The sequence below is a fragment of the Trichomycterus rosablanca genome, unplaced genomic scaffold, assembly GCF_030014385.1.
Source record: "Trichomycterus rosablanca isolate fTriRos1 unplaced genomic scaffold, fTriRos1.hap1 scaffold_318, whole genome shotgun sequence".
Classification (NCBI taxonomy): domain Eukaryota; kingdom Metazoa; phylum Chordata; class Actinopteri; order Siluriformes; family Trichomycteridae; genus Trichomycterus; species Trichomycterus rosablanca.
The window spans coordinates 17,399-33,132 of record NW_026947146.1 but is presented as its reverse complement, the minus strand read 5'-3'; the positions used below and the strand labels follow the sequence as shown (position 1 = coordinate 33,132).

At 43.4% G+C, this 15,734-nt stretch overlaps 7 protein-coding genes across 7 annotated transcripts; all 7 read left to right on the top strand.

Moving 5' to 3' along the window:
- Positions 1–292: 292 nt before the first annotated feature.
- LOC134307596 (cytochrome c oxidase subunit 2-like) lies at positions 293–2,702 on the top strand. Its single transcript, XM_062990554.1, is given in 1 exon segment — positions 293–2,702. A coding segment is annotated over 1 exon segment (666 nt). The 5' UTR covers positions 293–310; the 3' UTR covers positions 977–2,702.
- LOC134307595 (ATP synthase subunit a-like) lies at positions 1,235–2,702 on the top strand. The gene is given in 1 exon segment (XM_062990553.1): positions 1,235–2,702. A coding segment is annotated over 1 exon segment (684 nt). The 3' UTR covers positions 1,919–2,702.
- A 105-nt stretch (positions 2,703–2,807) lies between these two features.
- LOC134307593 (NADH-ubiquinone oxidoreductase chain 4-like) lies at positions 2,808–8,629 on the top strand. The gene is given in 1 exon segment (XM_062990551.1): positions 2,808–8,629. A coding segment is annotated over 1 exon segment (1,077 nt). The 5' UTR covers positions 2,808–3,482; the 3' UTR covers positions 4,560–8,629.
- Positions 5,075–8,629, top strand: LOC134307592 (NADH-ubiquinone oxidoreductase chain 5-like). Its single transcript, XM_062990549.1, is given in 1 exon segment — positions 5,075–8,629. A coding segment is annotated over 1 exon segment (1,233 nt). The 3' UTR covers positions 6,308–8,629.
- On the top strand, positions 7,325–8,629 carry LOC134307594 (cytochrome b-like). The gene is given in 1 exon segment (XM_062990552.1): positions 7,325–8,629. A coding segment is annotated over 1 exon segment (813 nt). The 5' UTR covers positions 7,325–7,491; the 3' UTR covers positions 8,305–8,629.
- A 3,972-nt stretch (positions 8,630–12,601) lies between these two features.
- Positions 12,602–14,853, top strand: LOC134307586 (NADH-ubiquinone oxidoreductase chain 1-like). The gene is given in 1 exon segment (XM_062990544.1): positions 12,602–14,853. A coding segment is annotated over 1 exon segment (972 nt). The 5' UTR covers positions 12,602–12,616; the 3' UTR covers positions 13,589–14,853.
- On the top strand, positions 13,793–14,853 carry LOC134307591 (NADH-ubiquinone oxidoreductase chain 2-like). Its single transcript, XM_062990548.1, is given in 1 exon segment — positions 13,793–14,853. A coding segment is annotated over 1 exon segment (567 nt). The 5' UTR covers positions 13,793–13,807; the 3' UTR covers positions 14,375–14,853.
- Positions 14,854–15,734: the final 881 nt, after the last annotated feature.

The following is a 15,734-nucleotide window of genomic DNA, read 5'->3' as shown; positions in this document are numbered from 1 at the left end:
TTCCTGTTTATCTTATGAGAAGCATTCGCTGCTAAACGAGAAGTATTAGCTGTTGAACTAACCGCCACCAATGTAGAATGACTACATGGATGTCCCCCTCCTTACCACACGTTTGAAGAGCCCGCATTTGTGCAAGTCCAATCAAACTAACGAGAAAGGAAGGAATTGAACCCCCGTAAACTAGTTTCAAGCCAGTCACATAACCACTCTGTCACTTTCTTCTATGAGATGCTAGTAAAACGGAATTACACTGCCTTGTCGAGGCAGAATTGCAGGTTAAAACCCTGCGTATCTTAAGCCTCACGGCTTAATGGCACATCCCTCACAACTAGGATTCCAAGACGCGGCCTCGCCTGTAATAGAAGAACTTCTACATTTCCACGACCATGCTCTAATAATTGTATTCCTAATTAGCACCTTGGTCTTATATATTATTGTTGTAATGGTTTCTACAAAACTTACTAATAAATACATCTTAGACTCCCAAGAAATCGAAATCGTTTGAACAATTCTCCCAGCAGTAATTCTAGTGTTAATTGCACTTCCTTCTCTCCGAATCCTGTACCTAATAGATGAAGTCAACGACCCCCATCTAACAGTAAAAGCCATAGGCCATCAATGATACTGGAGCTACGAATATACAGACTATGAAGATCTAGCCTTCGACTCATATATGGTACCAACCCAAGACCTGGCTCCAGGACAATTTCGCCTGCTCGAAACAGACCATCGCATGGTAATCCCAATAGAATCACCAGTCCGAGTGCTAGTATCAGCCGAAGATGTAATTCACTCTTGAGCCGTCCCTGCCCTAGGCGTTAAGATAGATGCTATCCCAGGACGCCTAAACCAAACAGCCTTTATTGCCTCTCGTCCCGGAGTATTCTACGGACAATGCTCTGAGATCTGTGGAGCCAATCACAGCTTTATGCCAATCGTAGTAGAAGCCGTCCCGCTAGAACACTTTGAAAACTGATCCTCCCTTATGCTTGAAGACGCCTCACTGGGAAGCTAAACTGGGATTAGCGTTAGCCTTTTAAGCTAAAAATTGGTGACTCCCAACCACCCCTAGTGATATGCCACAATTAAATCCAGCCCCTTGATTCGCTATTCTAGTATTCTCATGACTTGTCTTCCTGACAGTAATTCCAAACAAAGTATTAAACCACACCTTCCCAAATGAACTAACAACCATTGATGCCCAAGACCTCAAAACGACAACCTGAAACTGACCATGGCACTAAACCTGTTTGATCAATTTATGAGCCCCTCATACCTAGGTATCCCCCTAATTGCAATCGCACTCACACTTCCATGAATTCTTGTTCCTTCGCCCTCAAAACGATGACAAGACAACCGCCTAGTTACACTACAAAATTGATTTATTAAAACTTTTACACAACAACTACTCACGCCCCTAAATCCCGGAGGACACAAATGAGCCCTTATTTTAACATCCCTAATAATTTTCCTCTTAACCCTTAACATCCTTGGGCTCCTTCCTTATACCTTCACCCCAACAACTCAACTTTCCCTAAACATAGGCCTAGCCGTACCATTCTGACTTGCCACAGTAATTATTGGACTACGAAACCAGCCCACTGCAGCCCTAGGACACCTTCTACCAGAAGGAACCCCCATCCTACTTATCCCTATCCTAATTATTATCGAAACTATCAGCTTATTTATTCGACCTTTGGCCTTAGGAGTACGACTAACAGCTAATCTAACAGCTGGTCATCTATTGATTCAACTTATCTCCACAGCAACCTTTGTACTATTACCAATAACAGCAACAGCAGCCATCTTTACCGCCACTCTTCTAGCCCTTCTTACCCTACTAGAGGTAGCAGTAGCTATAATTCAAGCTTATGTATTTGTTCTACTACTAAGCCTTTACTTACAAGAAAACGTCTAATGGCCCACCAAGCACACGCATATCACATGGTTGACCCAAGTCCATGGCCTCTAACAGGCGCAGTAGCTGCTCTCCTAATGACATCAGGCCTTGCTATCTGATTTCACTTCCACTCAACCACATTAATAACACTAGGTTTAATTCTGCTACTACTCACAATGTATCAATGATGACGGGATATTATCCGAGAAGGAACCTTCCAAGGACATCATACACCTCCGGTCCAAAAAGGCCTACGATACGGAATAATCTTATTTATCACATCTGAAGTCTTCTTCTTTCTTGGATTCTTCTGAGCTTTCTACCACGCCAGCCTTGCCCCAACCCCAGAACTCGGAGGATGCTGACCTCCAACAGGTATTGTTACCTTAGACCCTTTCGAAGTCCCTCTACTTAATACTGCGGTCCTACTAGCATCAGGCGTAACAGTAACCTGGGCCCACCACAGCCTTATAGAAGGAGGACGAAAACAAGCCATCCAATCTCTTACCCTAACCATTCTCCTGGGATTCTACTTCACTGCCCTCCAAGCCATAGAATACTATGAAGCCCCTTTTACAATTGCAGACGGCGTTTATGGCTCAACATTCTTTGTAGCAACAGGTTTCCACGGACTACACGTTATTATTGGCTCTACCTTCCTTGCAGTATGCCTACTCCGACAAATCCTATTCCATTTTACATCAGAACATCACTTTGGATTTGAAGCAGCTGCCTGATACTGACACTTCGTAGACGTCGTGTGACTATTCCTATACGTCTCCATCTACTGATGAGGATCTTATCTTTCTAGTATGAACGTTAGTACGAGTGACTTCCAATCACCTAGTCTTGGTTAAAGCCCAAGGAAAGATAATGAATTTAACCCTATTTATCCTAATCATTACCCTCGCCCTTTCAATAATCCTGGCATTAGTATCATTTTGATTACCCCAAATGAGCCCAGACGCAGAAAAACTATCCCCTTATGAATGCGGGTTTGACCCTTTAGGGTCCGCACGCCTGCCTTTCTCCCTCCGCTTCTTCCTGGTAGCTATCTTATTTCTACTATTTGATCTAGAAATTGCCCTACTACTTCCTCTACCATGAGGCAACCAACTACCTAACCCCCTCGACACATTTATTTGGGCCGCAGCTGTTCTTGTGCTCCTTACCCTTGGACTAATTTATGAATGAATTCAAGGAGGCCTAGAATGAGCTGAATAGGCGGTTAGTCCAAAATAAGACCTTTGATTTCGGCTCAGAAAACCGTGGTTTAAATCCACGACCGCCTTATGACACCCGTACACTTTAGCTTCACCTCAGCATTCATTCTCGGACTTATAGGCCTCGCATTTCACCGCACCCATCTCCTATCCGCACTTCTATGCCTTGAAGGCATAATATTATCACTATTCATTGCCCTCGCCTTATGGGCACTCCAGCTAGAATCTACTGCCTTCTCTGCAGCCCCTATGCTTCTTTTAGCCTTTTCAGCCTGTGAAGCCAGCGCAGGTCTAGCCCTCCTAGTTGCCACAGCCCGTACCCACGGAACAGACCGCCTCCAAGCCATAAACCTCTTACAATGCTAAAAGTATTAATCCCTACAATCATGCTTTTTCCTACAATCTGACTAGTCCCATCAAAATGACTATGACCTTCTACAACTGCCCACAGCATGCTCATTGCCCTAATTAGCCTAACTTGGCTAAAATGAAACACAGAAACAGGGTGAACCACCTCCAACCTTTATATAGGAACAGATCCTCTCTCAACCCCTCTGCTCGTCCTGACCTGCTGACTCCTCCCCCTAATAATTTTAGCCAGCCAAAACCATGTAACTCCTGAGCCAATAAGCCGCCAACGAATATATATTACCCTTTTAACCTCTCTTCAAACCTTCTTAATCATAGCATTTGGGGCCACCGAAATCATTATATTTTACATCATATTTGAAGCAACCCTTATCCCAACCCTAATAATTATTACTCGATGAGGAAATCAGACCGAACGCCTAAATGCAGGCACATATTTCTTGTTTTATACCCTGGCGGGGTCTCTCCCCCTGCTCGTAGCTCTGCTCCTCCTTCATCACAACACAGGAACATTGTCCATACTAATTCTACAATATACACAACCACTGACCCTTATCTCTTGAGGAGATAAAATCTGATGAGCAGGGTGCCTAATCGCATTTCTAGTAAAAATACCACTATATGGCGTACATCTTTGACTACCGAAAGCGCATGTAGAAGCCCCTGTAGCAGGGTCTATAGTACTAGCTGCAATCTTACTAAAACTTGGCGGCTACGGAATAATACGAATAATAATTATATTAGACCCCCTTTCTAAAGAAATAGCATACCCGTTCATCATCCTCGCACTCTGAGGTATTATCATAACAGGATCTATCTGCTTACGACAGACAGACCTAAAATCCCTCATTGCATACTCATCCGTTAGCCACATAGGCCTGGTTGCAGGAGGAATCCTTATCCAAACCCCATGAGGCTTTACCGGAGCAATTATCCTAATAATCGCCCACGGCCTGGTTTCCTCCGCACTATTCTGCCTTGCAAATACAGCCTATGAACGAACCCACAGCCGAACAATAGTATTAGCCCGAGGCCTCCAAATAATTTTTCCCTTGACCGCTGTCTGATGATTTATTGCTAACCTCGCAAATCTAGCATTACCCCCTCTACCAAATTTAATAGGAGAGCTCATCATTATTACAGCCATATTTAACTGATCCCCATGAACCCTAGCTATAACAGGAGCCGGGACATTAATTACCGCCGCTTACTCCCTTTACCTTTTTCTTATAACACAACGAGGCCCCCTGCCCACACACATTACAAATCTACAACCATTCCACACCCGAGAGCACCTGCTAATGATCCTTCATCTCCTACCAGTTATCCTTCTCATCACAAAGCCTGAATTAATATGAGGATGATGATACTGTAGATATAGTTTCAACAAAAACATTAGATTGTGGTTCTAAAAATAGAGGTTAAAACCCCCTTATCCACCGAGAGAGGCCAGAAGCAATGAGGACTGCTAATCCCCATCCCCGTGGTTAAACTCCATGGCTCACTCACGCTTCTAAAGGATAACAGCTCATCCATTGGTCTTAGGAACCAAAAACTCTTGGTGCAAATCCAAGTAGCAGCTATGACAAGCCTGGTAATAACATCTACCCTAATACTTATACTAGTAATTCTCATCTCCCCTTTACTAATGACACTAAACCCCAAACCACAAAAACCAGAATGAGCTCTAATACACGTCAAAATAGCCGTAAGCACCGCATTCTTTATTAGTTTAGTGCCACTCATAATCTTTCTAGACCAAGGTGCAGAAAGCATTATCACCAATTGAAATTGAATAAACATTATAACCTTCGACATTAACATTAGCTTTAAATTTGACCACTACTCCCTAATCTTCACCCCCATTGCCCTATTCGTAACCTGGTCAATTTTAGATTTCGCATCCTGATACATACACTCCGACCCAAATATAAACCGATTCTTTAAATATTTACTACTATTCCTAGTAACCATAATTATCCTAGTAACTGCTAACAACCTATTCCAACTATTCATTGGTTGAGAAGGCGTAGGCATCATATCATTCCTGCTAATCGGATGATGATACGGCCGAGCCGACGCTAACACAGCTGCCCTCCAAGCTGTGCTTTATAACCGAGTGGGAGATATTGGGTTAGTCCTATCAATTGCCTGAATTGCAATAAACCTCAACTCCTGAGAAATTTCACAAATCTTCCTATCCTCCAAAGATTTTGACATAACTCTCCCACTCATCGGCCTAATTGTGGCGGCTACGGGCAAATCAGCCCAATTTGGCCTCCACCCGTGACTCCCCTCAGCCATAGAAGGCCCAACTCCTGTGTCCGCCCTACTGCATTCAAGCACAATAGTCGTTGCCGGTATTTTTTTACTCATTCGACTCCACCCCTTAATAGAAAATAACCAACTGGCCTTAACCATCTGCCTATGCCTAGGAGCCCTCACCACCTTATTTACCGCCACCTGTGCCCTAACCCAAAATGATATCAAAAAAATCGTAGCTTTCTCAACATCCAGCCAACTAGGCCTAATAATAGTAACCATTGGATTAAATCAACCTCAACTGGCCTTCCTACATATTTGTACACACGCCTTTTTCAAAGCCATATTATTCCTCTGCTCAGGGTCAATTATTCACAGCCTAAATGATGAACAAGACATCCGAAAAATAGGCGGACTCCATAAATTAATGCCTTTCACTTCTACCTGCCTAACCATTGGAAGCCTCGCTCTTACAGGTACCCCCTTCCTAACAGGCTTCTTCTCAAAAGATGCTATCATTGAAGCCCTAAATATCTCCTACCTAAACGCCTGAGCCCTCACCTTAACATTAATCGCCACCTCCTTCACCGCCGTATACAGTTTCCGAGTAATCTTCTTCGTAACCATGGGCACCCCACGATTCGCATCACTATCCCCAATCAACGAAAACAACCCCGCAGTCATCAAACCCATTAAACGACTAGCCTGAGGAAGTATTATCGCAGGGTTAATCCTGACATTAAACTTCCTTCCCTCAAAAACACCAATCATAACGATACCCCCTGCCCTAAAACTTGCCGCTCTAACAGTAACCATCCTAGGAGTCTTAACCGCTATAGCCTTAACAAGCACAACCTCAAAACAATTTAAAATTATCCCAACCCTTGCACTTCACAACTTTTCTAATATGTTAGGATATTTTACTTCAATTGTCCACCGCATCACCCCAAAACTCAACTTATCACTAGGAAAACAAGCCATAAAATTAGACCGTCAATGACTGGAACTTGGCCCCAAAGGAATAACCCCAATCCATCACACACTATCATCCATGTTAGATAGCATTGACATCAACATTATCAAAATTTACCTAACAATCTACCTACTTACCACAGCCGTCATTATCACCATTCTGGCCGCACTTTAAACTGCTCGAAGTGCCCCTCGACCCAGCCCACGAGTAAGCTCTAATACCACAAATAAGCTCAGCAATAAAACCCAAGCACATACAACTAATATTCCTCCCCCCAAAGAATATATTAAAGCCACACCACTCATATCTCCCCGCAACATAAAAAACTCCTTAAACTCATCCACAACAACCCAGTAGCCCCCATGTCAGCCCCCACAAGACCATCACACTGCCACCCCTACCCCTACCAAATATGCCAAAACATAACCCTTCACCGAACCCTCCCCCCAAGTCTCCGGAAAAGGCTCAGCGGCCAAAGCTGCTGAATAAGCAAATACAACTAATATTCCTCCCAAATAAATCAAGAACAACAACAAAGACAACAATGAGCCCCCATGACCCACCAACACACCACAACCAACGCCTGCAGCCACCACTAAACCCAAAGCAGCAAAAATTGGAGCAGGATTAGAAGCAACCCCCACCAAACCCACCACTAAACTCAACAGAAACAAATTAAGAAGATAAGACATAATTCCCGCCCGGACTCTAACCGAGACTAATGGCTTGAAAACCCACCGTTGTCCTTCAACTACGAGAACCCAATGGTCACCCGAAAAACCCACCCCCTACTCAAAATTGTTAACAGCACCCTTATTGACCTCCCCGCCCCTTCAAACATTTCCGCATGATGAAATTTTGGCTCCCTTCTCCTTTTATGTTTAATTATACAAATTCTAACAGGACTATTCCTGGCTATACATTATACATCAGACATCTCCACAGCCTTCTCCTCTATTGTACACATCTGCCGCGACGTCAACTACGGATGAGTTATCCGTAATCTACATGCCAATGGAGCATCCTTCTTCTTCATCTGCATCTATCTGCACATCGGCCGAGGCCTTTACTACGGCTCCTATCTATATAAAGAAACATGAAATATTGGGGTAGTACTCCTACTACTAGTAATAATAACTGCCTTCGTAGGCTATGTTCTACCCTGAGGACAAATATCATTCTGAGGGGCCACAGTCATCACAAACCTACTCTCCGCTATCCCATATATTGGAGACATACTAGTACAATGAATCTGAGGGGGTTTCTCCATTGACAACGCAACTCTAACACGCTTCTTTGCATTCCACTTCCTCCTGCCATTTGCAGTTGTAGCCGCCACTGCTCTCCACGCCCTGTTTTTACATGAAACAGGGTCTAACAACCCCCTTGGTATCAACTCCGATACAGATAAAATTACATTCCACCCATACTTCTCATACAAAGACGTGCTAGGATTCGTGATCCTAATTACATTCCTAGCATCTCTAGCACTATTCTCCCCAAACCTTCTAGGAGACCCAGAAAACTTCACCCCTGCTAACCCCTTAGTAACACCACCACATATTAAACCAGAATGATACTTCCTATTTGCCTACGCCATCCTCCGATCAATTCCCAACAAACTAGGGGGAGTTCTAGCACTACTCTTTTCAATCCTAGTACTTATATTAGTCCCCCTTCTACATACATCAAAACAACAAGGATTGACCTTCCGACCCTTAACACAATTCCTATTCTGAACGCTAGTAGCAGACGTAATGATCCTAACATGAATTGGGGGAATACCTGTAGAACACCCATTCATTATTATTGGTCAAATTGCCTCCATCCTATACTTTGCCCTATTTTTATTCTTTAACCCATTAGCAGGTTGATTAGAAAACAAACTACTTAACTGAAATTGCCCTAGTAGCTTAGTGCTAAAGCACCGGTCTTGTAATCCGGAAATCGAAGGTTCAAATCCTCCCTAGCGCCCAGAAAAAAGAGATTTTAACTCCTACCCCTAACTCCCAAAGCTAGGATTCTAAATAAACTATTTTCTGTATGTATAATATTACATTATGGTATGATACATACTATGCATAATATTACATTATGGTATGATACATACTATGCATAATATTACATTATGGTATGATACATACTATGCATAATATTACATTATGGTATGATACATACTATGCATAATATTACATTATGGTATGATACATACTATGCATAATATTACATTATGGTATGATACATACTATGCATAATATTACATTATGGTATGATACATACTATGCATAATATTACATTAATCATTCACCTTAAATAATAAAATGAAATGATACTGAAACACATAGTAATGGAACACTCACAGATAAATTTTCTAAACCTGAGAGATTTATTAATCCTTAATTCAAGCTTGTAAACTGTTTCTATGTAAAATTAGCTTCTATAGAAGAACAAAAGTAAATGTAGTAAGAGATCACCATGGAATTTAATTAAATGCATATAGTCCTTGATATGGAAGACAACTATTGTGGGGGTTGTACAGAGTGAATTATTACTGGCATCTGGTTCCTATTTCAGGGCCATATATTGGATCATTCCCTTAAATTTGTATCGTAAACGGCATATGATTAATGGTGTATACCTGAATAAACCATGAACCCCCCATGCCAAGGCGTTCTTTCCAAAAGTGCATGGGGCCTTTTTTTTTTAGGTCACTTTCATTAGGCATATCCAAGTGTATGAGAATGTTAATTATTAAGATGGAACACTCAATTTTGAAATAAATAGAATAAATGTAATACTCTAATGACATACCTGAAGAAATTACAATAATTTATATCAAGTACATAAAGATATTATTACTATCCCATACTATCTAAGATTACCCCCTCTTTCGGTTTTTGCTCGACAAACCCCCCTACCCCCCTACGCCGAGAGAACCTTAATATTCCTGTCAAACCCCAAAACCAGGTAAGACTCGATCAGCGCAATCAACAAGTGGGTGTGTGTGTTGTCATATATATTGTTATCAAATCACACTATATAGCTAGTGTAGCTTAAACAAAGCATAACACTGAAGATGTTAAGATGAACCCTAGAAAGTTCCACAGGCACAAAGGTTTGGTCCTGACTTTACTATCAGCTTTAGCCCAACTTATACATGCAAGTATCCGCGCCCCTGTGAGAATGCCCTCAATCCCCCGCCCGGGGACGAGGAGCAGGCATCAGGCACGAAATACCAGCCCAAGACGCCTTGCTATGCCACACCCCCAAGGGAATTCAGCAGTAATAGACATTAAGCCATAAGTGAAAACTTGACTTAGTCAGGGTTAAAAGGGTCGGTAAAATTCGTGCCAGCCACCGCGGTTATACGAAAGACCCTAGTTGATATACACGGCGTAAGGGGTGGTTAGGGAATAAATTAAAATAAAGCCAAAGACCTCCTAAGCCGTCATACGCATTCTGGAGGCACGAAGCCCCAACACGAAAGTAGCTTTACCTGAATCTTACCTGACCCCACGAAAGCTAAGAAACAAACTGGGATTAGATACCCCACTATGCTTAGCCCTAAACCTAGATATTACTTTACAAAAATATCCGCCAGGGTACTACGAGCACAGCTTAAAACCCAAAGGACTTGGCGGTGCCTCAGATCCACCTAGAGGAGCCTGTTCTAGAACCGATAACCCCCGTTAAACCTTACCATCCCTTGTTTAACCCGCCTATATACCGCCGTCGTCAGCTTACCCTGTGAAGGATAAACAGTAAGCAAAATGGGCAAACCCCAAAACGTCAGGTCGAGGTGTAGCGTACGAGATGGAAAGAAATGGGCTACATTTTCTAACACAGAATACTACGAACGGCGCCTTGAAACAAGCGCCCGAAGGCGGATTTAGCAGTAAAAAGCAAGCAGAGTGTCCTTTTGAATTAGGCTCTGAGGCGCGCACACACCGCCCGTCACTCTCCCCTCCAACTAATCACAACACCATTCCTAATAACCAATACTAAAACACGGGGAGGCAAGTCGTAACATGGTAAGTGTACCGGAAGGTGCACTTGGAATAACCAGGACGTGGCTGAGATAGTTAAGCATCTCCCTTACACCGAGAAGACATCCATGCAAGTTGGATCGTCCTGAGCTAAACAGCTAGCTTAAACAGTTAAACTGCCCTACCAACATTAACAAGTTTCAAAAACCCCATACAGCACAACTAAAACATTCTCCCGCCCTAGTACGAGTGACGAAAAAGGCATCCATTAAGCAATAAAAAAGTACCGCAAGGGAAAGCTGAAAGAGAAATGAAATAAACCATTAAAGCCTAACAAAGCAGAGTCTAACCCTCGTACCTTTTGCATCATGATTTAGCTAGTCATTCTGAGCAAAGCGCACTTTAGTTCAGACCCCCGAAACTAAGTGAGCTACCCCGAGATAGCCTGTTTTTCAGGGCCAACCCGTCTCTGTGGCAAAAGAGTGGGAAGATCCCCGGGTAGCGGTGACAGACCTACCGAACTTAGTTATAGCTGGTTGCCTGAGAAATGGATAGAAGTTCAGCCTCGCACTCCTCAAATCATATTAAGTTTTACTAAATTAAGAATTAGAGAAAAATGTGAGAGTTAGTCAAGGGGGGTACAGCCCCCTTGAAACCGGACACAACCTTACCAGGAGGTTAAAGATCAAACTAAACAAGATTATCGCTTAAGTGGGCCTAAAAGCAGCCACCTAAACAGAAAGCGTTAAAGCTCGGGCGAACCAAAATCTATTATACAGACATATTATCTTAAACCCCTAAAATTATCAGGCCTTTCCATGCCAACATGGAAGTGATACTGCTAAAATGAGTAATAAGAAGGAATCACCTTCTCCAGACCCCAAGTGTAAACTAGATCGGACCAACCACTAGTTATTAACGAACCCAATCCAAGAGGGTATTGTGACCAAAAAAATTATCAAGAAAACCTCACAAACCACAATCGTTAACCCCACACTGGAGGGCTTTACAAGGAAAGACTAAAAGAAGAGGAAGGAACTCGGCAAACACAAGCCTCGCCTGTTTACCAAAAACATCGCCTCCCGCAAAAACCACAATGTATAGGAGGTCTTGCCTGCCCAGTGACTACAAGTTAAACGGCCGCGGTATTTTGACCGTGCAAAGGTAGCGCAATCACTTGTCTTTTAAATGAAGACCTGTATGAATGGTGGAACGAGGGCTTAACTGTCTCCCCCTTCAAGTCAATGAAATTGATCTCCCCGTGCAGAAGCGGGCATAATAATACAAGACGAGAAGACCCTTTGGAGCTTGAGATGCAAGACCAACTATGTCAAGAGACCTTAAAAGAATTAAACTAAATAGTAACTGGCCCTCATCTTCGGTTGGGGCGACCACGGGAGACAACAAAGCTCCCACGCAGACTGGGGAAACCCCTAAAACTAAGAGAGACATCTCTAAGTCGCAGAATATCTGACTAAAAAGATCCGGCTTCCTGCCGATCAACGGACCAAGTTACCCTAGGGATAACAGCGCAATCCCCTTCCAGAGTCCATATCGACAAGGGGGTTTACGACCTCGATGTTGGATCAGGACATCCTAATGGTGCAGCCGCTATTAAGGGTTCGTTTGTTCAACGATTAAAGTCCTACGTGATCTGAGTTCAGACCGGAGCAATCCAGGTCAGTTTCTATCTGTAATGCCATTCTTCCTAGTACGAAAGGACCGGAAAAATAAGGCCCATGTTTTAAACACGCCCTATCCCCATCTAATGAAATCAACTAAACTAGACAAAAGGAGAGCACAACCTAAAAATTCAAGATAAGAATTTACTAAGGTGGCAGAGCCTGGTAAATGCAAAAGGCCTAAGCCCTTTCCCCCGAAGGTTCAAATCCTTCCCTTAGTTATGCTAATCTTATTAACACATGTAATCAACCCACTAGCCTACATCGTCCCCGTCCTACTAGCAGTAGCTTTCCTAACTCTCATCGAACGAAAAGTCCTAGGATATATACAACTACGAAAAGGTCCAAACATTGTAGGACCCTATGGACTTCTACAGCCTATCGCAGATGGAGTTAAACTATTCATTAAAGAACCAATCCGCCCTTCCACCTCTTCCCCCTTTTTATTTTTAGCCACACCAATATTGGCTTTAACCCTTGCTCTTACCCTTTGAGCACCAATGCCAATCCCTTATCCAGTAATTGACCTAAACCTAGGCATCCTATTTATCCTCGCCATCTCCAGCCTTGCTGTTTACTCTATTCTAGGCTCAGGATGAGCATCCAATTCCAAATACGCACTAATTGGAGCCCTACGGGCCGTAGCCCAAACCATCTCATATGAAGTAAGCCTAGGCCTAATCCTACTATCAATCATCGTACTCACAGGAGGCTTCACACTACAAATATTCAACACCACCCAAGAAGCCACCTGACTTCTACTACCAGCCTGGCCACTAGCCGCTATATGATACATCTCCACCCTAGCAGAGACTAACCGAGCCCCTTTTGACCTCACAGAAGGAGAGTCAGAACTAGTTTCAGGCTTTAATGTAGAATATGCTGGAGGGCCTTTCGCACTGTTTTTCCTAGCCGAATATGCCAACATCCTACTAATAAACACTCTTTCAGCCATCTTATTCTTAGGGGCATCCCACATCCCAACAATACCAGAACTGACTTCTACTAACATTATAACAAAAGCTGCCCTTCTATCCATATTATTCCTGTGAGTCCGGGCCTCTTATCCGCGATTCCGATATGACCAGCTTATACATCTCGTATGAAAAAATTTCCTGCCCCTCACACTGGCGCTAATTCTACTACATGTTGCCCTACCAATCGCATTCGCAGGACTCCCCCCTCAACTATAGCACTATAAGGAGCTGTGCCTGAATGCCAAAGGACCACTTTGATAGAGTGACTTATGGAGGCTAAAATCCTCCCGGCTCCTTAGAAAGAAAGGACTCGAACCCATATTCTGGAGATCAAAACTCCAAGTGTTTCCACTACACCACTTTCTAGTAAGATCAGCTAAATTAAGCTTTTGGGCCCATACCCCAAAAATGTAGGTTAAACTCCTTCTCTTACTAATGAACCCTTACATTCTAGCAATCTTCCTTTCAAGTTTAGGCCTTGGCACAACCCTCACCTTTGCCAGCTCCCACTGACTGCTAGCCTGAATAGGACTTGAAATCAATACCCTAGCCATCCTTCCCCTCATAGCCCAACAACATCACCCCCGAGCAGTAGAAGCCACAACCAAATATTTCCTTGCCCAAGCAACCGCAGCAGCAACCATTCTATTTGCAAGCACCACAAATGCCTGAATTATAGGAGAATGAAATATTAACCATCTCTCTCACCCTATCGCAGTTACAATTGTTACAATAGCCCTAGCACTAAAAGTAGGCCTGGCCCCTATACACTTCTGAATACCAGCAGTATTACAAGGACTAGACCTTACGACAGGACTAATCATAGCCACCTGACAAAAACTAGCACCATTCGCACTACTAATCCAAATTGCCCCATTTTCACCCCCAGCTTTACTAACTACCCTAGGCCTATTATCAACCCTTGTAGGAGGATGAGGGGGACTAAACCAAACCCAACTACGAAAAATTTTAGCTTACTCATCAATTGCACACCTAGGATGAATAATTGTTATCCTACAATTTATACCCCAACTCACCCTACTAACACTAGGCATTTACATTGCCATAACAAGCGCAACCTTCCTGACATTCAAATTTATATCAACAACAAAAATCAATACATTAGCATTAGCCTGAACCAAAACGCCAACCATCACAACAACAGCAGCCCTAATTCTCCTATCACTAGGGGGTCTCCCCCCTATGACCGGATTCATACCAAAATGATTGATCCTACAAGAAATGACAAAACAAGGCCTCCCCCTAACCGCAACCATCCTTGCCCTTAGCGCCCTCCTAAGCCTATATTTTTACCTGCGCCTCTGCTATGCAATAACCTTAACAATTTCACCTAATACAAACAATGCCACAACCCCCTGACGCTTGCCAAACACCCAAACAAGCCTTCCCCTAGCTATTCTCACAACTGCAGCCCTCACATTACTTCCCCTCACCCCAGCAACCCAGGCACTAATCCACTAGGGATTTAGGATAACCCAGACCAATAGCCTTCAAAGCTTTAAGCAGGAGTGAAAATCTCCTAATCCATGAATAAGACTTGCAGGACTTTATCCCACATCTTCTGAATGCAACCCAGACACTTTAATTAAGCTAAAGCCTTTCTAGATGAGAAGGCCTCGATCCTACAATATCTTAGTTAACAGCTAAGCGCTCAAACCAGCGAGCATTCATCTATCTTTCCCCGCCGTCTAGGGCAGCAAGGCGGGGAAAGCCCCGGCGGGGAATTAGCCTGCGTCTTTGGATTTGCAATCCAATATGTTATACACCACGGAGCTTTGATAGGAAGAGGACTTGAACCTCTGTTTATGGCGCTACAAACCACCGCCTAACCCTCGGCCATCCTACCTGTGACGATCACACGCTGATTTTTCTCCACTAACCACAAAGACATTGGCACCCTCTACCTTGTGTTTGGTGCCTGAGCCGGTATAGTTGGTACCGCCCTTAGCTTATTAATTCGAGCAGAGTTAAGCCAACCCGGAGCCTTGCTAGGCGACGACCAGATTTATAATGTTATTGTTACCGCACACGCCTTCGTAATAATTTTCTTTATAGTAATACCAATTATGATTGGAGGGTTCGGAAATTGACTAGTTCCTCTTATGATTGGAGCACCAGACATAGCATTCCCCCGAATAAACAACATAAGTTTTTGACTTCTTCCCCCTTCCTTTCTTCTCCTGCTAGCCTCTTCTGGGGTAGAAGCAGGGGCAGGTACAGGATGAACAGTATACCCCCCTCTTGCTGGTAACCTTGCCCACGCGGGGGCCTCTGTTGATTTGACTATCTTCTCCCTACACCTGGCCGGTGTCTCTTCGATCCTAGGGGCAATCAATTTTAT